At 44.0% G+C, this 23,967-nt stretch overlaps 1 protein-coding gene across 1 annotated transcript in view; it reads right to left on the bottom strand.

Annotated features, from left to right (window-relative positions):
* The window catches only part of FANK1 (fibronectin type III and ankyrin repeat domains 1), a 153,690-nt gene that overhangs the window by 78,264 nt on the left and 51,459 nt on the right, over positions 1-23,967 (bottom strand). Inside the window, exons 2-3 of the mRNA XM_075348444.1 lie at positions 15,830-16,007; positions 137-261 (exon numbers count right to left, since the gene is read on the bottom strand). Of these exons, the coding sequence (XP_075204559.1) occupies positions 137-261; positions 15,830-16,007 (303 nt within the window). The remainder of the gene's footprint in view (positions 1-136; positions 262-15,829; positions 16,008-23,967) is intronic.

Raw genomic sequence — 23,967 nt, 5'->3', positions numbered from 1 at the left:
TTCAGGGTGGTGGTAAAAATGCCTCTGTTTATTTTCCCTACTTCTACACCCCTGGTAAAGTTTTTATTTAGCTTGGACAACCTCTGTAAAGAGACTACCGTCCTTTTGAGAGGATATAAGTTCCCTGGAAACTTACTTGTAGTTGATACCATGACCACTGGACTGTACGCATACTCTCCATTATGTCCCGTGACTTTGAGCCTGAACCTGTAGCCGGAGCTGGGCTCTAAACCTTCCACGACATGTTGCTTGGAGTAGCCACTATAATAGAAGGAAATGTGGATCAGTGAGACATAAAATCCTTAGGACCAGATTCACCTTTTCCATTTTCTAAGTCATTTTATTTTTTTACTTGAGGTTTTCGGTAACATTTTTGAACCAAATTGGCATGATTAAACTGCAAAGCCCCAAATAATCCTTCTCTTTCACTTTTTTTTTTTTTTTTTTTAAACTCGTCTTATTGAATATTATAAAATATAAAGTTACGTCATAGCGTAAAAGATTTTTTTTTCATCTTTAACTGATTTTGCAACTATTTAGTGGGGAAAACATTTTGCAAAATGTCACAAAAACTGTTGAAAAAAACCCAAAAACCTGGCACACACAAAAATCGCTCCATGGAAACTGACATAGAGTTGCGCCAAACTGTGTGACTGTAAAAAAAGAGTGGTATTTCATGAATCTGCACAAAACATCTGGAAAAGCCGCATTGACGTGAAATTCGGAAAACTGACTGTACACACAAGACGTTTTTTCAGCGCTTTATTCCTGACCTAAACCTGATCTTGACGCAGGAAATCTACTTGATATCATCTGCGGTTCTGGTGCGTTTTTGTAATGGTTTTTAGTGGTGTTTTTGCAGCGTTTTTTTTTTTACAAAGTGGGTTGTTTCAATGCAAAACCGTTGCAAAAATGCTGCAAAGAATTGACATTTTAATTCTTTTAAAAATTTGCAGGTGTTTGTGTGTGCATGCGATTTCAGAAGTCTCATAGACTGTGCTGGGACTGTAAAAAGCAGCGTTTTAATTAGCATGGATTTTCATAAAACCAAGGCAAATCTGCAGCTAAAAAAATGCTGCAAAAACGCCCTGTGTGAACAGAGTCTAAAGTTATGTGCACACGGTAGGAAAATTGGTGCAGAAATTTTCTGCATAAAATCTGCATCTTTTGGTAGAAAAATGTACCCAAAAAAAAGCTCCAAAAATGTATGCTTTTTTGGTGTGGCTTTTTGGTGCACTTTTTTCATGAAATCAATGGCTGAAAGGACTAAAAAAACGCATGAAAAAAGACCCCAACAATTGCAATACTGCAGATTTTTTCTGCACCAAATCTGGAAGGGAAAAAAAGAAGAACATGCGCACAGCTCTTCAGAAATCTCATAAACGACGTTGGATTCAGGAAAGGGAAGCAGATTTTGGTACAGATTTGTAAAAAAAAAAAAAAAAAAAAAAAAATGCATAAAAAAAATGCACTGTGTGCACACAGCCTAAACCACAAAAGTCAACCTGAAAAAAAAGGTGTAAATTGATTGATACTGCTTTTGCAAATCAAAAATTTGCTGAAAAAAAAATGTCTGAAATGCAATGATGAATTGGGCCCTTAAAGAGTAACCATTATTTTTAATTTTTTCCCCATACATCAATAGGACACATGAGAATATGCAACTGTGTTACATATCAGAGAGATTCTGCTTCTTTCTCCTCCTAAATAATCACTCCCAATTTCTGGGTAAAACGTGTAAAATCTCAGGACAGACTTTCCCATTATTGAGGAGATGACAGTTGGTGATACCATGTTTCCCCGAAAATAACACAGGGTTTCAGATTAGATTTTTTTTGCTCCAAAATGTGCGTTAGGGCTTATTTTCAGAGGATGTCTTATATTTTGCCATGAACAACAATCCACATTTATTTATTTCACAAAAAAAAAATTAAAAAAAAAAAATCAACATTTATTCAAATATCACATTCACATTCAAATATCACATTCTGGAACATCAACATTTTGTGTTACTCCTACAGTATTGTCCACGTTGCTTTTTACCTGCTTTTTACCTGCTTTTTTGCTGCTTTTTCAAATGCAGCGTTTAATGCCAAAATAGATGTGTTCTGCTTTTCAAGCAAAGTCTATGGGAATTTGGGTTTCTTGTCCGCACTATGCAGTTCAAACTGCAGCCTTTTTCTGGCAGAACTTTGGACAAAAACTCAGCTTTGCAGTGCAAAACCCAAATGGCAAAAACAATTGACATGTCAATTGTTTTTGCCATTTGCGTTTTGAACTGCAAAGCAGAGTTTTTGCCCACATTTCTGCCAGAAAAAGGCTGCAGTTTGAACTGCATAGTGGGCACAAGAAACCCAAATTCCCATAGACTTTGCTTGAAAAGCAGAACACATCCATTTTGGCATTAAACGCTGCAGTTGAAAAAGCAGCAAAAAGGCAGGTAAAAAGCAGGTAAAAAGCAATGTGGACACATAGCCTTACTGGCTCAGAAGCACATTTTCTTATCTGAGCTGCAATTCTCAAGGCCCATGTCAAGCTGCCACCAGGGGGAGCCGGAGCTCTGCAGCAGAAGACACTACACAGAGCAACAAGAACCAGGAAGTAGATACACAGTGTGTGCTCGCACACTGGATCACAGCACAGCTGGGGAGCAGAGCTGCAGGGCGTGCGAGGAATGGTCAGGCAGGCCGGGTCAAGCACAGTACGAGCAGAAGGAGGACCGGAAGAAAGAGCAGAAGCAGAGTCGAGGTCAGTACCAGAGGAAGGAACCGAGTGGGGAGGTAGGAGAGGGGACAGAGGAATGGAGGGACAACTAAGGGACGGAACACAGACAGGGCACGGGGGCACAGAAGCAGACGGATCAGGATAACACTTACAGGACCAGCAATCACAGGCAATGCAGCTCTAAGCTTATAGCTGGCGCTGGTTCACTGGAGATGTCAGTTTTTAAAGCATCCAAGCTTTGGAAGGGAGGCCCGGGAGAAGGCTCCGCCCCCTAGCCATGTGTTCGGGGAGGCGAAACCGTGACAGCCCAGTCCTATAGTGGTGGGCACATACCATATTTACAATGGGATAAATTACCTGCTTAAATGTATTATTCTCTATGTACTGCTAAGTTTACCTCCAAAAGAAAGCAGACACCCTGTAAAAGAATCGCACTTACCAGACCCCAAGCAATTAGAGTTGGCAAGTGAATGGGCTCTCACATACAGATCTGCGTGCGTCACTGTCAGGTCTCCCTGTGTTCTACAGCAGCTGTCTCCCCCTATTCTTTACCTTTTTTAGCTGCTTGGACACTTCCTTATGGAAGTGCAAAACTAGGGCTTATTTTTGGAGTAGGGCTTATATTTTAAGCATACTCAAAAATCCTTCCTAGAGTTTATTGTTGGGGAAACATGTATTAAAATTGTATGCAGGAGGGAGGAGCTACTTCACATTCCATAGAACCTTATAGGCACCAACTGTCATCCCCTATCTCAGTAATGGGAAAATCTGTATTAATTCAAAACAGATTGAATTGAATTGAGACTTTTGACAGTGAAAGATCCCTCCAGGGGGAGAAAGAAGCAGATTTCGCTAATCCAATATATTGCACAATTCCTTATTTTTATGTGCGTACTATAAAGCTAACATCAGATGGCTATTTTCTGTAATTAGCATTCACCTGACTGGCTCACGGTTTGCAACCTACGGAAAATAAATGCTCTCATGTAATATTTATGGAGCTTGCAGGGACTGCCACCAGTCTTATGTCACCGACCGAGAAAAGAAAAAACATATCAGCAGGCTTGTTTGCAGCTTCATCATCTTTAATCAAAAATTACTTTCCAACAATAGTCCAGGCTTTTTATCCCCCTTCATGTATTAAAACCTGTAATATATAAATCAAGCAGTCTCCAGAGACGGATAGCAGCACAGTACTGTATATATATAGGGTCATTCTGCCACCTAGTGGCCACCTGGAGGTCACTGCGCATCCTCCTGGGCTGCGATTCGTGAAATATTGGGGGTGAACTAAGCAGAAGAATAATCAAACAATAGGGAATAATCACGCAGCGTAATAATAGACATACGGATGGGGACTCTTAATGGGGTGAAGCCATGAGGATCCACATAGCGGGCCCCGTTTTCGGGGAGGGTCATTTGAAGTTCATAGAGAAAGTGGAATATGCTGGGAATGTGATGACAGCGCACAACGGTTTATTGCCATTTTCTCTGCAACATGCACAGCTGTCAATAGGATATATGTATCAATATTGTATCAAGATGTAGGAATCGCTGCGTACGCTCGGCAATATAGCGAGACGTCAGATCTTGTTACAGAAGCCATAGAATATTCCGCCAGGCTTTCATCCGAGGTCTGGGTGCAAGTAGCTGAGCTTATATATAGCAAGGAAGCGCCTATTGTGTGCCATGTCCTAATTAAATGGGTTATCCAATGAATACATTTCATGTAAAAAATCCAAATAATATGAAAATATCCATTCCAAAGTGTTTCTAGCAAACAAAATAAAAATTTTCAATCATTTTCTTGCTTCTATGGTTCCCCATTAGTGCTGCTGGAGGCTCATTCTGCTCTGAAACAGTCTCCTTTCTCTGGCATCTGCTAATCTGTGTTACTGGGACTTGATTCTTGAAAAAAAATCAGTCTCCTTTCCCTTCTGGCAGCTCAGAGCGAATTTTAGACCGAATCAGTCTCCTTACTCCTCTGGCAGCTGGTATTGGACTCTTGTTACAATCAGTTAGTTTGCTCTTCTGGTAGCTGGGAGCGAACGCTATGAAGAATTAGTCTACTTTCCCTTATAGGAGTGGACTCTAAACAGAATCAGTCTCCTTCGTCCTCTGGCAGCTAACTGCTGCAAATCTGTGCTTGTGGGGGAAGATTCCAGAGACAATCAGTCTCCAATCCGCTATGCCAGCTGGAAGCACACTTAGCTAGGTGCTGGTAATTCCAGAGAGAATCAGTCTCCTCTCCCCAATGTCAGCTGGGAGCACACCCAGATGATTGCTGCTAATCTGTGATATTTGCAGTGGACTTTAGAATTAGTCTTCTTTTGCTTCTGGCAGCTTGGAGCGGACTCTAGACAGACGCAGTCTCCTTTCTCCTCTGGCAGCTGACTAGACAGAATCAGTCTCCTTACTCCTCTGGCATCTAACTGCTGCAAATCTGTGCTTGTGGGGGAAGATTCAAGAGACAATCAGTCTCCAATCCGCTATGCCAGCTGGAAGCACACTTAGCTAGGTGCTGGTAATCTGTGTTACTGACAGCAGAGTTTTGAAAGAATTAGTCTTCTTTTTCCTCTGGCAGCTTGGAGCAGACTCTAGACAGAAGCAGTCTCCTTTCCCCCCTGGCAGCTGACTCTAGAAAGAATCTGACTTATTACTCCACTGGAAGTTGACTGCTATGAATCTGTGTTGGGGGAAGCAAACTCTACACAGAATAAGTCTCCTTACTCTTCTGGCAGCTAACTGCTGCAAATCTGTGCCGGTGAGGAAGATCACAAGAGAATCAGTCTCCTATCCCCTATTGCAGCTAGGAGCATACCCATCTGATGGATGCTAATCTGTGTTACTGGAAGCAGATTTTAGAAAGAAAAATTATTTTTCCTTTGCCTCTGGCAGCTCAGAGCGGACTCTAGACAGAAATAGTGTCCTTTACCATCTGGCAGCTAATTCTAAAGTCCTTACTCCACTGGAAGTTGACTGCTATGGATCTGTGCTGGGGGAACAAACCCTAGACAGAATCAGTTTCCTTTTCTCTATGCCAGCTGGGAGGTCTCTAGACAGAATCAGTCTCCTTCTTCTCCTGGAGGCTGACTGCTGCAACTCTGTATGTGTTGGGAGGAGGGGTAAGCACACTCTAGACAAAGTAAGTCTCTTTTTGCCTTGGGCAACTACTTGCTGCTAATCTGTGTTGAGCGGGCTCAAGCTAGAATCATCCACGTTGCCTTGTGGCAGCAGACAATATGGTCCCTACCTACTTCCTCTGCAGGGGATATCTCAGCTATACTGGCATGCTTCTTCAGGGGCTCTGCTGCATCCCTGACAAGCAGGTCGAAAAGCTATTTTTAATCAGCGGTTCTGCAGTGAACAGAGGGTCATTATACTATGACTGAGCATAAGTGACCACCAACACTCAGCTCAGAAGGTGGATGTGCAGATTAAAGGGATTGTCCACTATTTTTCATTGTGCCCCTCATCTGCCACTGGTTTGCAAATGCTTTATATTACCAATTTTTGTTCTGGACTCCAGTCCCTGCTGCAGGTCACATAACTCTGCAACTTCCCATAAAATCCATTCCTTTGTGAACTATTGATTCAAATGGAACAGCACTGCTAGCTGACTATCCTTGGGCAGCCAGGGGGCGCTCTCCGCTTGCCTTGGAAGGTGCACTACAGATGCCTCAATGGTGCTTGGAGTTGGTGAAAAAAGGGGAGACTAAAGCCGGCGTCACACGGTACGATCTATCGTGCAATCGCACGAGCGATCGTACCCTCCCCCGTCGTTTGTGCGTGACGGGCAATTAGTTGCCCGTGGCGCACAAAGTCGTTAACCCCCGTCACACGTAATTACCTCCCGGACGACCTCGCTGTGGGCGGTGAACATTCACTTCCTGAAGGGGGAGGGACGTTCGGCGTCACAGCGACGTCACACAGCGGCCGCCCAATAGAAGCGGATGGGCGGAGATGAGTGGGACTTAAGCCCTGTGCGCACACTGCGTTTTTACCAGCGGTTTTACCCTCGGTTTTGCTGCAGAAATTTCTTGAGAAATGTTTGTAATCTTTCTGCAGACATTTCCCAGCAAAACCTATGGGAAAAAAATAGCTGTGCGCACGCTGCGGGTTTTTTTCAAGAAAATTCTTTCTGCAGAATTTCTTGAGAAAATTTCTTGAGAAAATGTGCATGTCACTTCTTTTCCGCAGGTAGTTGCGGTATTTCACTCCATTCACTGTAATGTAATCGCGAAATACCGCGGGTAGCAAATGATGTGCGGTATACCCTCGGTATAGCCGCGATTTACCTGCGGTAATGTTCATCACTGCCTGCGGTTTGCAAGGAAGTGATGTCATTATGACAGAAGAGGAAGCGGAGCAGAGAGTAAACACACACATCACAGACATAAAGTACACACACACATCACACTCACACACAGACATATAGAATACACATACAAATCAAACGGACATATAAAAAAAACAACAACACGTGGGCTCCGCTGTATTTTTACCGTCCAGCCGAGGTAAACACACAGCGGCGGCCCGGTATTCTCAGGCTGGGGAGGGAGAGGGCCAGGGTTAATGTCCCCCTCCCTCCAGTAGCCGAGAATATCAGCCGCAGCTGACCCGGGACTGTCGCATCCATTATGCGGCAGTCCCGGAGTCTCACGGCTCTTCTTGTTGCCGTGATGCGGTGGCAATCCAGGGTAATAATGAGTTAAATGGCGGCGGATCGCTGCCATTTAAGTCCGAGTTTAATCATGGCAGCGTCTATGAGACAGCTTTCATGATAAAGACCCGTAAGTAAAGTGAATAAACACACACACCGAAAAATCCTTTATTTTAAATAAAAGACAAAAAGTTCCTCTTTCACCCCTTTATTAACCCCCCCAAAAACACAGCTCCGGCGTAATTCTTGAGAAAAATCACTTGTCTAGTGCGCACTTAGCCTTAAACATCCCGCCCACCTCCTTCCTTCCGCATTGCCGGCGGGACGCAGGTAAGCTGTGTTCATCGTTCCCGGGGTGTCACACGGAGCGATGTGTCCTGCCTCGGGAACTATGAACAACTGATGCAGAGAAGAAGAAACTACTTTTTGAAAATGAGCGACGTGTCAACGAGCAGCGATAAGGTGAGTATTTTTGCTCGCTCACTGTCGCTCGTAGCTTTCATACGCTACGATATCTCTAACGATGCCGGATGTGCATCACTAAACACGTGACCCCGCCGACATATCGTATGATATATCGTACCATGTGACGCCGGCATGACAGTCAGGGATACAACTGCTGGACTGGATGCAGGACTAGTGGTAATCGGAAATGTAGGCTGGAAAACAGAAACTGGAACAGATGTGTGGGATCAAAACAAGGACCAGTGTAAAAAATGCATATAAAAGGTAACTAAGGACACAAAAGGGGCAATTGATGCATGTTCAGAATATTGATTCTAGTTCTGGGAAAGCCCTTTACAAATGATAATGGTGAAAAGACTGCAGTGATTATCTAATATATAAAGCTGAGTGTATGTGTGTTTGTATGTATATGTATGTATGTGTGTGTATGTATGTATGTATATGTGTGTGTATGTGTGCATGTATATGTATGTGTGTATGTATGTATATGTGTACGTATATGTGTGTGTGTGTGTATATATGTGTGTGTGTGTATATATGTATGTGTGTATGTATATGTATGTATGTATGTGTGTATATGTGTGTGTATATATGTATGTGTATATGTATGTATGTATGTGTGTGTGTGTGTGTGTGTGTGTGTGTGTGTGTGTATCCACTAAAAGAATATGCACTGTTGCATTTACAATCACAAAATTTTGCACAGACATCTCATTCGACTCAGGGAATGTCATAGACTATATTTTGAGGGGCAAATTTAAAACCGCGCTTTAGTTAATTGTCAAAAAGCCTGCTTACATTAAAGTCAATAGAGCTGAGAGCTACAGGTCATTAATAGGAGCTGTGAATATGTGAACATGGACCTGCATTACTGCTAAGGAAAATCTGAGAAAAATGAGATATTTAGCATATATAAATGGCCATTTGTATATCTGCCCAGTTGCCCCTTCACGGCATGTCTCGTAACTGGGTCCCTGACGCTATGCTGAAGCCTCTCTCTAGGTTAAAAACCTCCTGTGTATGGGCAAGTAGGAACCTGCTATATAGGATAAGATTACCTGTGGCAACTGGGGGGGAAGGGTGCACGGTCAGAAGGTATGACCCTCTTCATATAGACAAAAAAGACTGACTGCACTCCTCGACCTGACGTGTGAACAGGTGCATAACTGAACATGACAGTTGCCACAGGTAATCTTATCCTATATAGCAGGTTCCTACTTGCCCATACACAGGAGGTTTTTAACCTAGAGAGAGGCTTCAGCATAGCGTCAGGGACCCAGTTACGAGATATGCCGTGAAGGGGCAACTGGGCAGATATACAAATGGCCATTTATATATGCTAAATATCTCATTTTTCTCAGATTTTCCTTAGCAGTAATGCAGGTCCATGTTCACATATTCATGGTTTCCATACTTTAGCATTATCAGAGTGCAAACTGTTTTTTTGTATTTTATGTCATGTTCAGTTATGCACCTGTTCACACGTCAGGTCGAGGAGTGCAGTCAGTCTTTTTTGTCTATTAATAGGAGCTGTGACTGGTTGCTATAGGCAACGAAGGACATTCATAATATAAGAAGCTTATGTGTGAGGTAATATGATATCGGTGGAGAGACAGATAAAGAAAGAGACAGACACGAACAGAGACAGACAGGGAAAGAGACAGACCGGCAGACAGAGATGCAGACAGACAGAGACAGAGATACAGACAGACAGAGACCAGAGAGACAGAGACAGGCAGACAGAAAGAGACAGAGAGAGATAGACAGAGAGACAGACCAAGACGTATAGAGAGACAGAGAGACAGAGAGATAGAGATAGATAGGCAGACAGGGAGAAAGACAGATAGAGAGAAACAGAGAGACAGGCAGAGAGAGGCAGACAAGGAGAGAGACAGAGAGACAGATAGAGAGATAGACAGTGATATAGGGAGACCGAGAGAGACAGAATGAGAAACAGAGATAGAAAGAGACAGAGAGAGAGGAACAGACAGAGAAACAGACAGACACAGATAGAGGGACAGAAACAGACTGAGCGACAGACAGGGAGACGGAGAGATGGATAGAGAGAGAGACCGAGGGAGAGAGACAGACAGAGAGACAGAGAGAGACAGAGAGGGAGAGTGAGAGAGTGGGGGTAAGAGAGAGTGGGAGAGAGACAGACAGAGAGACACTTAGGTACAATCCCGGGTACTACAGCTAGTAATTTATATAACATAAAATGCCTTAGTGGAACTAACACCATTGAAGTGAATGGGAGCAGAGCTGCAGTACCCAAAAATGCCCACTACACAGAGTCTACAGCTGACTGGTGTCGCACCCCCACCGATTTGATATTGAAGACCTATCCTAATTATATAGTCCATAAATATCAAAGTCCTGGAATCCCTTTGTAATAAATCGTGATGTAATGGTGATACAATACAGTAATCTAGCACAGGATTGCTTTGGCTACCGCTCCATTCAATCTCTTCTATTAGTGCCGGTCTGCAGGAATGAATCTTTACAATATATAACGGCTGTAGACCCATGTTTTATTAAACGGGCTATGACCCTGAGATCGCTCTTCCACCGCCGAGCCTTTTCTGCTACACAATCCTCATTTTAATAGGGGATGTCAGCAGCGATACTGATAAATGTGCTGCCCCTATATGGCTGAGCGTGTGGCTGTGAAGGCATTTCATATGCACATGTGAAATGAGGAGAACGAGTCGATTCTGGCGCAGAGACCCTTACAGCTGCAGGTTTCCTCGGTCTCCTGCAGTAAAGTAAGTGGCCCATGGAAAGTGCTTCATAGGAAAAGTGTTACTAATGTAGTATTTTAGGTTCTGTGAGAGGAGGCATGGACGGAAAGCGTGCAGATGATTTTAGGCAGAATAGGGGGAAGGGATGTCATGCAGGTAATGCTATAAAATAACAACATACGTGTAATGCCCTTAGCGAAGTCTCCGCTCTGTCCTGCCCCCTTCCAGGGGCACACTCCCATTCTCGGCCACTCTGCGGTAGCTGATCAATCCCGGTCCCTGCCTGACGCAGTCTCCTGTGGCCTGGTCACGCCACACAGGACTCTTTGGAGTGCTCCTAGGGTGCACAAACCTTTTCTTAAAGGACCACTACGTCCTAACCCAGAAGTGCCTCTCAGCCTATGGCTGTGATGCATCAGGTATTTAAGGTGCTTGGGCAACATGGCCTATTCCTAGAGACGTGGTGCTAGGTGTTCAGGTGCTACGGCTGTGTTATTTACACTTGTCTGTTTCATAGACCCAGACTGCTGCTGCCAAATTGTTCCATATTGGCCAAGCCTGCTGTACCGGCCGCTGCTTCATCGTACTCCATTGGCCAAGCCTGCTATACCGGCCACTGCTGCATCATATCCCATTGGCCAAGCCTTCTGTACTGGCCGCTGCTGCATCGTACTCCATCGGCCAACCCTGCTATACCAGCCACTGCTGCATCATACTCCATAGGCCAAGCCTGCTATACTGCCCATTGTTGCATTGTACTCTATCGACAAGGCTGCGATACTGGTCGCTGCTTCATCATATCCCATCAGCCAAGCCTACAATATCGGCCGCTGCTGCAACGTACCCCATCGGCCAAGCCTGCTGTACCGGCCGCTACTGCATTGTACTCCATCAGGGAGGTGCTTGGGCAATATGGCCTATTCCTAGAGACGTGGTGCTAGGTGTTCAGGTGCTGCTGCTGTGTTATTTACACTTGTCTGTTTCATAGACCCAGACTGCTGCTGCCAAATTGTTCTATATTGGCCAAGCCTGCTGTACCGGCCGCTGCTGCATCATACATATTCCATCGGCCAAGCCTGCTGTACCGGCTGCTGCTGCATCATATTCCATCGGCCAAGCCAGCTTTACCGGCCGCTGCTGCATCATACATATTCCATCGGCCAAGCCTGCTGTACCGGCCGCTGCTGCATCATACATATTCCATCGGCCAAGCCTGCTGTACCGGCCGCTGCTGCATCATATTCCATCAGCCAAGCCTGTGTACTGGCTGTTGCTGCATCGTACCCCATCAGCTAAGCCTGCTGTGTCAGTCGTCCAGGCTGCACCTGCCTCATTAGAGACTCTCCGTGTTCATACCTCTGGGGTCAGCTGTCGCAGCACCAGTCTCCCTGTGTGGCACCTGGTTACTATCTGCAGCATAAGACCCTCACAATCAGAGGCTCTGGTGAAAACCTGGTGTAAACCATAGTCCAGCCCCTCAGGTATTCTGTGTCCTGCGGCCCAGAGGGTCCATTCCCCGCTTGCTCCCGTGATCATTACAATAAGGGTACGGTTTCACTTGCGTATGACTTGTGCGAGTCTCGCACCGGTATCACATTACACGGCACGGCCTGACGCTCTCCGGAGCATGAGCTTGCAGCTGCATAGAAATACATGCAGCCGACCTGCCCTGCTGCTGTCAGGAAAATGTGCAGCCGTGCAGGGTGATACTGATGCGAGACTCACACGAGTCATACGCAAGTGGAACCGTACCCTAAGCATCACTTACTGCAGCTCCAGCATTATTTGTCCGCTCTTTTTTTTTCACGAAATACTTGCCTGTGTTCATGGTACCAACCCACAAGTGCACCCAATACTGTTTTCATACAGGGTTGCAAATTTAGGAAGTGCAGAGGTAGCAGATGAACCCCGGCTCTGCCCAAAGCGCTTTTTGCCATACATGAAGACATTAAAAAAAAAAGATGAAAAACTGATCCATTTATTGGTAACATTGTAGCCAGACGTCAAATCTGTTTTTTCATCCATTTTTGGTCCCTGAAATCACAAGAGATTTTGACACCCGGCCTCCGCATGTCATTTATAAAAAAAAAAAAAGATCCCTTAAAAACCGGATACAATGTACAGAAAGCAGAGATACGGTACTTTATTAAAAAAAAAAGTAGCATGTGATATTGTATTTATACCCCTTATATAAGATCCTGCTCTTATTACATTGTGTGAGTATGTGATGTTAATTACCGGTACAGTGTATGATGTTGTTTTTATGACATTTTTGGTGATGTTCTTTATTTTATTGGCGTGTGATATTCTTTGGTATGTGATATTGTTATTTTTCCATTAGACTGTGTGATATACTGTGCACTGGGCACTGTGCAAAAGTTTTCGGCAGGTGTGCAAAAAATGCTGCAAAAGTAAGAAGCTTCCAGAAATAGAATTATTGTATTTTGATTGATTAATAAAATGGAATCTGAATGAACAAAAGAAAAATGTAAATCAAATCAATATTTGGTGAACGCCCGTCGCCTTCATTACTTTTTTTTTTTTTTTAGGTACACTGCACAGAGTTTTTGAAGGAACTCAGAAGGAGGTTTTTCCAAACATCTTGGAGAACTGACCTCAGATCTTCTATGTATGAGGCTTGTGCGGATCCTTCTGTCTCTTAATATGATCCCAGACAGACTGGATGATGTGAGATCGGGGCTCTGTGGGGGCCGGATCATTCCCTCCAGGACTCCTCGTTCTTAAAGGGAACCTGTCACCAGATTTGTCCCTTATAAACTGCGGCCACCACCAGTGAGCCCTTAAATACAGCATTCTAGAATACTGTATATAAAAGCCCAAGCAAATCTGTATAACTCTTATAATAAAATCTTTGATTGTACTCACGTGCGGGACGGTCTGGTCAGATGGGTGTTGCTGGTCTCGGTCCGGCGCCTCCTCTCTTCCTTCCATCGCCGTCCTCCTTCCCAGCCCCGTGTGGATGACTCGTCCTACGTCATCCACACAGAGTCCAACATTGTGCTCCGGCGCATGCACACTTTTCTCTGACCTGCTGAGAGCAAAGTACTATAATGCGCAGGAGCAAGGAAAAGTCAAAGAATGTTGACGCATGTGCACTACAATACTTTGCTCTGCCCTCAGCAGACTAGAGTAGTAGAAATGGGTAGGAAAATGGGTAATTTACATACCGCGCCAACAACCACTCATGAAGATGATGAAATTAATGTAACTTTATTTCATGCTCAGGTCTGGTCTACGCGTTTCAGGAGGCTCTGCTCCCTTCCTCATGACAATACAAGCACAAGACACAACAAAATTTGAGATTTTGATGTGTCTTGTGCTTGTATTGTCCTGAGGAAGGGAGCAGAGCCTCCTGAAACGCGTAGACCAGACCTGAGCATGAAAAAAAAGTTACATTAATTTCATCATCTTCATGAGTGGTCGTTGGCGCGGTATTTAAATTAGCCGTTTTCCTACCCATTTCTACTACTATTGAGGGGTAACTGCTGCCGCTGACTTATTGTCTATGCCTATACAGTTGTTGTGACTTTCACAACTCTACTTGGTAACCTACGTGCATTTCACCCTATATATTTTTGGGGTAAGACCCTATTGCGCTCTCTTTCCACAGTTTGTCTCCTCAGCAGGCTAGAGAGAAGTGCGCATGTGCAGAAGTGCGATGGAGGCCTCTGTGTGGATGATGTAGGACGAGTCAGCCACAATAAGCAGGGAAGGAGGGTGGCGATGGAAGGAAGAGAGATGGCGCCGGACCGAGACCAGTGACGCCCATCGGACAGGATCGCCCCCCCAGGTGAGTATAAAGACCAGCCTGGGCTCTTATATACAGCAGAACAAGTCAGCGTTCCGCATCAACTTCCTTGAAGGAGGAAAGATAAAATCAAAGTCTTTATTATAAATCCAGAAAATCATGCAGATATTAAACAGGGGCAGACATGGTACGTGTTTCAGACAATCAATCCTTATTTCTAGTAGGACTATAGATAAGGACTGATTGTCCGAAACGTGTACCATGTCTGCCCTTGTTTAATATCTGCACTATTTTATGGATTTATAATAAAGACTTTGATTTTATCTTTCCTCCTTCCTGGACGTTGATGCAGAACACCGACCTTTTCTACTGATCATTGCCGACATATGAGCTTCTCCTGCACCGTACGTGGATTGCTGCCTCCGTTTCAGTGACCTGGATATTTATTTTTTTTTACTTTTTGCACTTATATACAGTATTCTAGTATAGTGTATATAACAGCTTACTGGTGGTGGCTGCAGCTTATAGGGGACAAATATGATGACAGCTTCCCTTTAATAATATTGGCTGGATTTTTGGAGTCGTTCTGCTGCAGAATGATTTTGGAGCCAATCAGACGCCTCCCTGATGGCATTACCTGATGGATAAATATCTGCCTGTGTTTCTTAGCATTGATGCCATTATTAATCCTGACCAAATCTCCAAATCCATTAACTGAAATGCAGCCCCACATTTAGAAGAACTCTCCTCCATGCTTCACTACCCTACAGGTCCTCATAATTAGGCTGCACTACATCCCTTCGGAGAATAAACTGCCTTTTGTTATAGCTAAATATTTCACATTTTGACTCATCAGTCCACATCACCTGCTACACCGATGTTTCTATGTCTTGGTGTATAGTTGAGTCAGAAGACCTTGTTTTCATCTTGACGATATGGTCAATTCTTCCATGAAGACCACTTTTGACCAGACTTCTCCGAACAGTAGGTGAGTGCAGCTGGTCTCATGGGTTGCTGCCAATTCTGAGTTGATGGAACTGCTGCACATCTTCCGATTTCAAAGGTAAGTAAACGTGATGTGTCTTTCATCTGCTCCAATAAGTTTCCTTGGCCGACCAATTGTCTATGGTCCTCAATATTGCCAAAAGAGCCTGAACAGCACGACTTGAAACTCCAGTCTGCTTTTAAGTCTTTGCCCGGGAGATACCTTAATGATGCACTATAAGTACCTTGTATACCTTCTATTTTTTTTAAAGCAAATATACTTTGAAGAATTTTTTCCACACCTACCTAAAACATTTGCACAGGAGTGTATATGGCATTGTTCTGATTACATTGGGTTGGTGGTTGTGTCTTATTTTTAACATATTGGTATGTGCAATATTCTACAGAAAGGCTAATGTTATAGAAAACTGTTCAACATACCAAGAGCTAATATTATATGAAGCAGGTACAATATATACTTACGAGTAAACAGTGCCGTACATATGGGTTTTAACATCTTCTTCCTCAATGGAAAACTTGAACCATTTGCTCGGAGGCCCGACGCGCTTGTAGTCATTATTGATGTCCCAGTATAATTCAATGCTGTAGTGATTTACCTTTCCCACCACAGGAGGATCAGGACGCTGGATAACAATTTCCCCTGGAAAGAAACATTTTTATTTTCCCCGGGATACTCAAAATTAAAACGGAGTAATAGAACGTTCGAGGAATTGTCAGATATAGACAAGAGAAATGGGAATTGTTAATGTTCAGTAATTAGTTTGGATATCCTTACATAATGCCGGGTCTTGCATTTGTCTGAAATAATTAAAAAGTGTATATTGATTTATATAGGTTTAGCTTGGGAGCGTAAATTAGCATTCATAAGACTTTGACAGCTAATTACATTAGAGATCATGAAGTTGTACTGGAGCAGTGAATCAACCCAACTGCGTAAGAGGAATACGAAATGCGTGGAGACGCGGCAGGAGCGAGATCCTCGCACTGCAGCCACAATCTTCTGCTATCTGCCACATAATGAGAAGAAGTCTGGAACATTCACAACCATCGGAGAAACCTTACAATATGCAGAGAGCTGGGAAGGTCAAGTAAACACAATGGAAGATGATGTCAGCTCGCGAAGAGCCCGCGATGAGTTATCTAACTAATGCGTATAGTGTATATGGCCAGGCAGAGAAGATGCCCATCTAGTGCGCCCCCGGGCGTCCATTATACAATAAAGAAAATCAATGTATCTACGTACAAGGGGGAGTCAAAAAGTATCCGCACTCTGGCCGTACAATATATTATCATTGACTTATGCATCCATCTTCACACCTTCTCCATACTGTGAACAAAGTCTTCGATAAATATCAACACCAGACACCCTCTAACCACAAAAAAAATTAATCAGTGCACGCTGCTCTTCTTTCGTGCAAACCACAAGTGGGGCGGCCATTGTTTCTTGCAGTCACCGAGTACCTGACGTTGCATGTGCACACCTGCGCAGCAGTGACCGGAGGGGACAGCGAGCTCCTTCACAGAACACTGTTAAGACTGTGAGGCCAACAAAAATTTTAACATAACCGGAGCGCAGATATTTTTTTTTTTTTGTATACTCCTTCTTGTAATAATTTTTGTATCATTGTATCTGTATTTTGATGGCTCTATCCATTTATTTAATATCAATGCATCTATCTTTGTATTTATGGATCTATTTATCTATGCATCTTTGTATCTATCCATGTAAATATCTACAACAAATATATATCTATTCTAATATATCAGCTATGTATCTGATCTGTCGATCACCTATACATCTAATCTATCTATCTATCCTAATATCTATCTATCCCTCTTTCTATCCATTATCTACCTGTCTGTCAGTCTATCTATATTAATATCTATCTATCTTAACCTTTTCTTATCCTGAGTCCTCCCGGGGGGACATTCCAAAAATTCAACTGCAACTAAGGAAATCCCAAACTCATGGCTTGTTTATCATTCACATGTGAATAAATTGATTGCATGTTGATTTATTTTACTAAGATTCATTCATATTGCAAAATTCTGTTTTGACGTTTTTTTCCCAATTATAATAGGATTTCAATGGCCAGAACAGGAAATTTTATTGGATAGGAAAAGGTTAATATCTATCTATCTACAGTCATATGAAAAAGTTTGGGCACCCCTATTAATGTTAACCTTTTTTCTTTATAACAATTTGGGTTTTTGCAACAGCTATTTCAGTTTCATATATCTAATAACTGATGGACTGAGTAATATTTCTGGATTGAAATGAGGTTTATTGTACTAACAGAAAATGTGCAATCCGCATTTAAACAAAATTTGACCAGTGCAAAAGTATTGGCACCCTTATGAATTTCTTGATTTGAACACTCCTAACTACTTTTTACTGACTTACTAAAGCACTAAATTGGTTTTGTAACCTCATTGAGCTTTGAACTTCATAGGTAGTGGTATCCAATCATGAGAAAAGGTATTTAAGGTGGCCACTTGCAAGTTGTTCTCCTATTTGAATCTCCTATGAAGAGTGGCATCATGGGCTCCTCAAAACAACTCTCAAATGATCTGAAAACAAAGATTATTCAACATAGTTGCTCAGGGGAAGGATACAAAAGGTTGTCTCAGAGATTTAAACTGTCAGATTCCACTGTGAGGAACATAGTAAGGAAATGGAAGAACACAGGTACAGTTCTTGTTAAGCCCAGAAGTGGCAGGCCAAGAAAAATATCAGAAAGGCAGAGAAGACGAATGGTGAAAACAGTCAAGAACAATCCACAGACCACCTCCAAAGACCTGCAGCATCATCTTGCTGCAGATGGTGTCAATGTGCATCGGTCAACAATACAGCGCACGTTACACAAGGAGAAGCTGTATGGGAGAGTGATGCGAAAGAAGCCGTTTCTGCAAGCACGCCACAAACAGAGTCGCCTGAGGTATGCAAAAGCACATTTGGACAAGCCAGTTAAATTTTGGAAGAAGGTCCTGTGGACTGATGAAATAAAGATTGAGTTGTTTGGTCATACAAAAAGGCGTTATGCATGGAGGCAAAAACACACCATGGCATTCCAAGAAAAGCACTTGCTACCCATAGTAAAATTTGGCGGAGGTTCCATCATGCTTTGGGGCTGTGTGGCCAATGCCAGCACCAAGAATCTTGTTAAAGTTGAGGGTCGCATGGATTCAACTCAGTATCAGCAGATTCTTGACAATTATGTGCAAGAATCAGTGACGAAGTTGAAGTTACGCAGGGGATGGATATTTCAGCAAGACAATGATCCAAAACACCGCTCCAAATCTACTCAGGCATTCATGCAGAGGAACAATTACAATGTTCTGGAATGGCCATCCCAGTCCCCAGACCTGAATATCATTGAACATCTGTGGGATGATGTGAAGCGGCTGTCCATGCTCAGCGACCATCAAACTTAACTGAGCTGGAATTGTTTTGTAAACAGGAATGGTCAAATATTCCTTCATCCAGGATCCAGGAAGTCATTAAAAGCTACATGAAGCGACTAGAGGCTGTGATTTTTGCAAAAGGAGGATCTACAAAATATTAATGTCACTTTTATGTTGAGGTGCCCATACTTTTGCACCGGTCAAATTTTGTTTAAATGCGGATTGCACATTTTCTGTTAGTACAATAAATCTCATTTCAATCCAGAAATATTACTCAGTCCATCAGTTATTAGATATATGAAACTGAAATAGCTGTTGCAAAAACCCAAATTGCTATAAAGAAAAAAGGTTAACATTAATAGGGGTGCCCAAACTTTTTCATATGACTGTATCTATCTATCTATCTATCTATCTATCCTAAATTCTAGTTATTAAAGTCCACTTTTTTCTATTTTTTTCTGGAGTGCTGCCTGTTATTTTTTTCTAATATCCTAATTTTTATCTATCCATGCTAATATCTATTTATTATCTATGCATCCTAAAATGTATCTATCCTAATATATGTCTTTCAATCTATCCATCTGTCTGTCTATATATCTATTCAGCATAATATCGGTCTATCTATCTATCTCTATCTATCTATATTCTCTATTTATCCCTCTATCTATTTATCCCTCTATCTATCTATCCCTCTATCTATCTATCTATCTCTCTATCTATCTATCCCTCTATCTATCCCTCTATCTATCTATCCCTCTATCTATCTATCTATCTATCCCTCTATCTATCTATCCCTCTATCTATCTATCCCTCTATCTATCTATCTATCTATCTATCCCTCTATCTATCTATCTATCCCTCTATCTATCCCTCTATCTCTATCCCTCTAGGGTGGGAGCTATGGAAGTCCATGGCTTATGATGGGGCACATCCAGGGTGAGGACTGTAGGAAGGATGGATGGGGCATATCCAGGGTGGGGATTGGGGGGCCACATCTGGGATGGGGGGCTATGGAAGTCCATGGCTTATCATAGTTCTCTTTCTCGAAGTCTATGACATTCGCTCACATACCGCGCTGCTATCTCCACTGCGCTCTCTTCTTCCCCCAGCAGGATATATATTTTCTCTTCCTCCTTCATGGAGCTGATATCTATCTATCTATCCCTCTATCTATCTATCTATATATCCCTCTATCTATCTATCCATCTATCTATCTATCTATCTATCCCTCTATCCATCCATCTATCTATCTATCTCTCTATCTATCTCTCTATCTATCTATCTATCCCTCTATCTATCTATCTATATATCCCTCTATCTATCTATCTATCCATCCATCCATCCATCCATCCATCTATCTATCTATCTATCTCTCTATCTATCTATCCCTCTATCTATCTATCTATCTATCTATCTATCTATCCATCCCTCTATCTATCTATCTATCCCTCTATCTATCTATCCCTCTATCTATCTATCCCTCTATCCATCCATCTATCTATCTATCTCTCTATCTATCTCTCTATCTATCTATCCCTCTATCTATCTATCTATATATCCCTCTATCTATCTATCCATCCATCCATCCATCTATCTCTCTATCTATCTATCCCTCTATCTATCTATCTATCTATCTATCTATCCATCCCTCTATCTATCTATCTATCCCTCTATCTATCTATCCCTCTATCTATCTATCCCTCTATCTATCTATCCCTCTATCTATCTATCTATCTATCCCTCTATCTATCTATCCCTCTATCTATCTATCCCTCTATCTATCTATCTATCCCTCTATCTATCTATCCCTCTATCTATCTATCTATCTATCTATCTATCTATCTATCCCTCTATCTATCTATCTATCTATCCCTCTACCTATCCCTCTATCCCTCTATCTATCCCTCTATCTATCTATCTATCTATCTATCTATCTATCTATCCATCCCTCTATCAGGTTTCCATACATGTCAGTGGACAGGACACCCTTGAATACAAGAGCTTTATGTGATCTCTTTTTCATTAAAAAAAAAGGAAAAACAATATACAGGGTAACATTTCTCATTGTTTTTGTATCCACATTTTTGCACAATTTGTGACATGTAAATTGTTGTAAATTCCATGCGCAATTTCAATTTTGGAATCATTTTTTTTTTCTAACATTGAGAAGTGAGCAAATTAATATTCAAGTTGCATTTTGCCCCCAGGCCCTTATGTGCAGTGCACCCCAGACCATTTATGAGGTCAGCACTTGATAAATACGGAGTGATGGGCATGAAGTCCACTACAGCAAGCCATTCTTGATAAATGTGGGCCTCGGTGCTTTAATGGCGGAGCACGAGGCAGAATTTATAAACACGTCTCTATAATATTTCACCGTCAGTCCAAGGACGGAGCAGCCAGAAACACGGGAGGCTTTAGTGCGAATAATATAAAATGCATATGAACTCCGGTGATGACTTTCTCAGTTACAATCAATATTCGTTTATGATCTAAATGTTACTAAGTAAAGTTATTAAGAAATATTGAGAAACAAATCAACGTGAGCAAAGGCGGCATTACAGAGGATAATGCATGAATAAGAATATATACCGCGCAGATAACAGAGAACTCACTTAAAGGGGTTTTTCTGGATTTTACATCAGTGACTTATCTTAGTAGGACCCTCATTCATCAGTGGAACGAGTGCCCCTTTAATACATCCATACTAGGGGTGCCCAACATATCTTATTTTTCGGATTATAAGACGCACAAAAATTTGGGAGGAAAATGAGGGGTGCGTCTGGAAATCCGAATATAGCTTACCGGGGGTGGTGGAGAGGGGTCACAGGAGGCAAGGGCAGTGCTGTGCGCTGTGCTGCAGGTGCTGCTCTGTGCCGGGGCTGAGGGTGCTGCTCTATCCGGCAGGCGGCGCTGCTCTGTGCTGGGGCTGCGGGCGGTGAGGCACAGGCCATTCTGAAGAGGTCAGTGGTGTGGGCTTCAAATAATGGGACCCAGAGTCGGCAAATGGGCAGATGGAGCTCTCGATTCATGCTCTCATCTGCGCAAGCGCCGCCCATTGATCTCTCAGCAGTGGACTTAAAGACAATGGCACCCAGAGGCGGCGCATGCGCAGATGAGATCTCGACTTGTCATTGAGCTGATAACTAAATCTCCGGGTGCCATTTCTTTGAAGCACGCACCGCCAACATCTTCGGAATGGCCTGTGCCTCAATGCCCGCAGCGAGCACCAGCACAGAGCAGTGTCCGCTGCCCCAGGAGACAGCGGCGCCCACAGCCCCAAGAGAGAGAGCGGCGCTCACAGCCCCAGGAGAGAGCGGCGCCCACAGCCCCAGGAGAGAGCGGCGCCCACAGCCCCAGGAAAGAGCGGCCACCCACAGCCCCAGGAGTGAGCGGCGCCCCGCAACCCCAGGAAAGAACGGCCACCCACAGCCCCAGGGGAGAGCGGCGCCCGCAGCCCCAGGAAAGAGCGGCCACCCACAGCCCCAGGAGAGAGAGCAGTGCCCCGCAGCCCCAGGAGAGAGCAGCTCCCGCAGCCCCAGGAGAGAGCGGCGCCCGCAGCCCCAGGAGAGAGCGGCGCCCACAGCCCCAGGAGAGAGCGGCACCCGCAGCCCCAGGAGAGAGAGGCGCCTGCAGCCCATGGAGAAAGCGGCACCCGCAGCCCCAGGAGAGCGCGCCGCCCGCAGCCCCAGGAGAGAGCGGCGCCCGCAGCCCCAGGAGAGAGCGGCGCCCGCAGCCCCAGGAGAGAGCGGCGCCCGCAGCCCCAGGAGAGAATGGCGCCCGCAACCCCAGCACAGCGCCACCACCTGCAGTGAGCATCTGGGTCTCCTTCTGCACTGCCCGCAGCATCACCGTACTCCAGCACCGCCCCCGCCTCCTGTGACCCCTGCTCCACCACCGCTGCCGCCCCCATCTCCAGCAAGGCACCACCAGATTATAAAACGGACCCCATATTTTTTTCTACCTTTTTTTTTTTTACTAAATTTGCGCGTCTTATAATCCGAAAAATATGTCTTGACCATCCATCTCCTAATCCTGCAGCCAGTGGACTCACGAGATCGGTAAGTGATGGATAAGGCGTCATGATTTCCAGTTCCTGCACAGACTTGCGGAGCAAGGGGCATAGCAAGTAACACGTTATTTCTTTACTTTATAATGATTCCTTCTCCCTCCCAAAACTTTGAAAACCTATGTAAGGCCCCCTTCACACGTCCGTGATACACGTGCGTGTTTGGTCCGTTTCCGTATATACCGGAGACACGGCCAAACGTGCACCAATGTTAATCTATGATTGTGGTCACACGTCCGTTATTTCATTATGTCCGTGTGTGCGTGTCCGTCATCCGTATGTGTTTGCGTTTTGCACGGATGCATGTCCGTTATCTGCACGGAGCACGCACACGTGGACACAATGAAAGTCTATGGGTATGTGCACACACGTTAGTAAACACGTATGCATCTACCTATAGTCCGTGTCCGTTTGGTGTTTTTATTTCTAGTGATGTCGGCTATTCTTTCTATTTCTGTGTATGTCGGTCAATCTCCCTGAGTCCGTCGGTCGGTCTCTCTGTCGGTCTCTCTGTCTGTCTGTCCCTCTCTCACAGTCTGTCGGTCAGTTTCCCCCCCTCTCTCATACTTACCGTTCCCCGATCTCCGGCGCAGCGCTGCACGGCAGTCACACTGCTGCGGCGGCTTTTACTATTTTGAAAAAGCCGGCCGCTCATTAAACAATCTCCTATTCCCTGCTTTCCCCGCCCACCGGCGCCTATGATTGGTTGCAGTGAGACACGCCCCCACGCTGAGTGACAGGTGTCACACTGCACCCAATCACAGCAGCCGGTGGGCGTGTCTATACTGTGCAGTAAAATAAATAAATAAATAATTAAAAAAAAACGACGTGCGGTCCCCCCCAATTTTAATGCCAGCCAGATAAAGCCATACGGCTGAAGGCTGGTATTCTCAGGATGGGGAGCTCCACGTTATGGGGAGCTCCCCACCCTAACAATATCAGTCAGCAGCCGCCCAGAATTGCCGCATACATTATATGCGGCAGTTCTGGGACTGTACCCGGCTCTTCCCGATTTGCCCTGGTGCTTTGGCAAATCGGGATAAAAAGGAGTTATTGGCAGCCCATAGCTGCCAATAAGTCCTAGATTAATCATGTCAGGCGTCTATGAGACACCCTCCATGATTAA

This window comes from Anomaloglossus baeobatrachus, chromosome 5 (assembly GCF_048569485.1).
Source record: "Anomaloglossus baeobatrachus isolate aAnoBae1 chromosome 5, aAnoBae1.hap1, whole genome shotgun sequence".
Taxonomy (NCBI): Eukaryota; Metazoa; Chordata; class Amphibia; order Anura; family Aromobatidae; genus Anomaloglossus; species Anomaloglossus baeobatrachus.
Note: the sequence above shows the minus strand (reverse complement) of the source record. Positions and strands in the feature narration are given on the sequence as shown.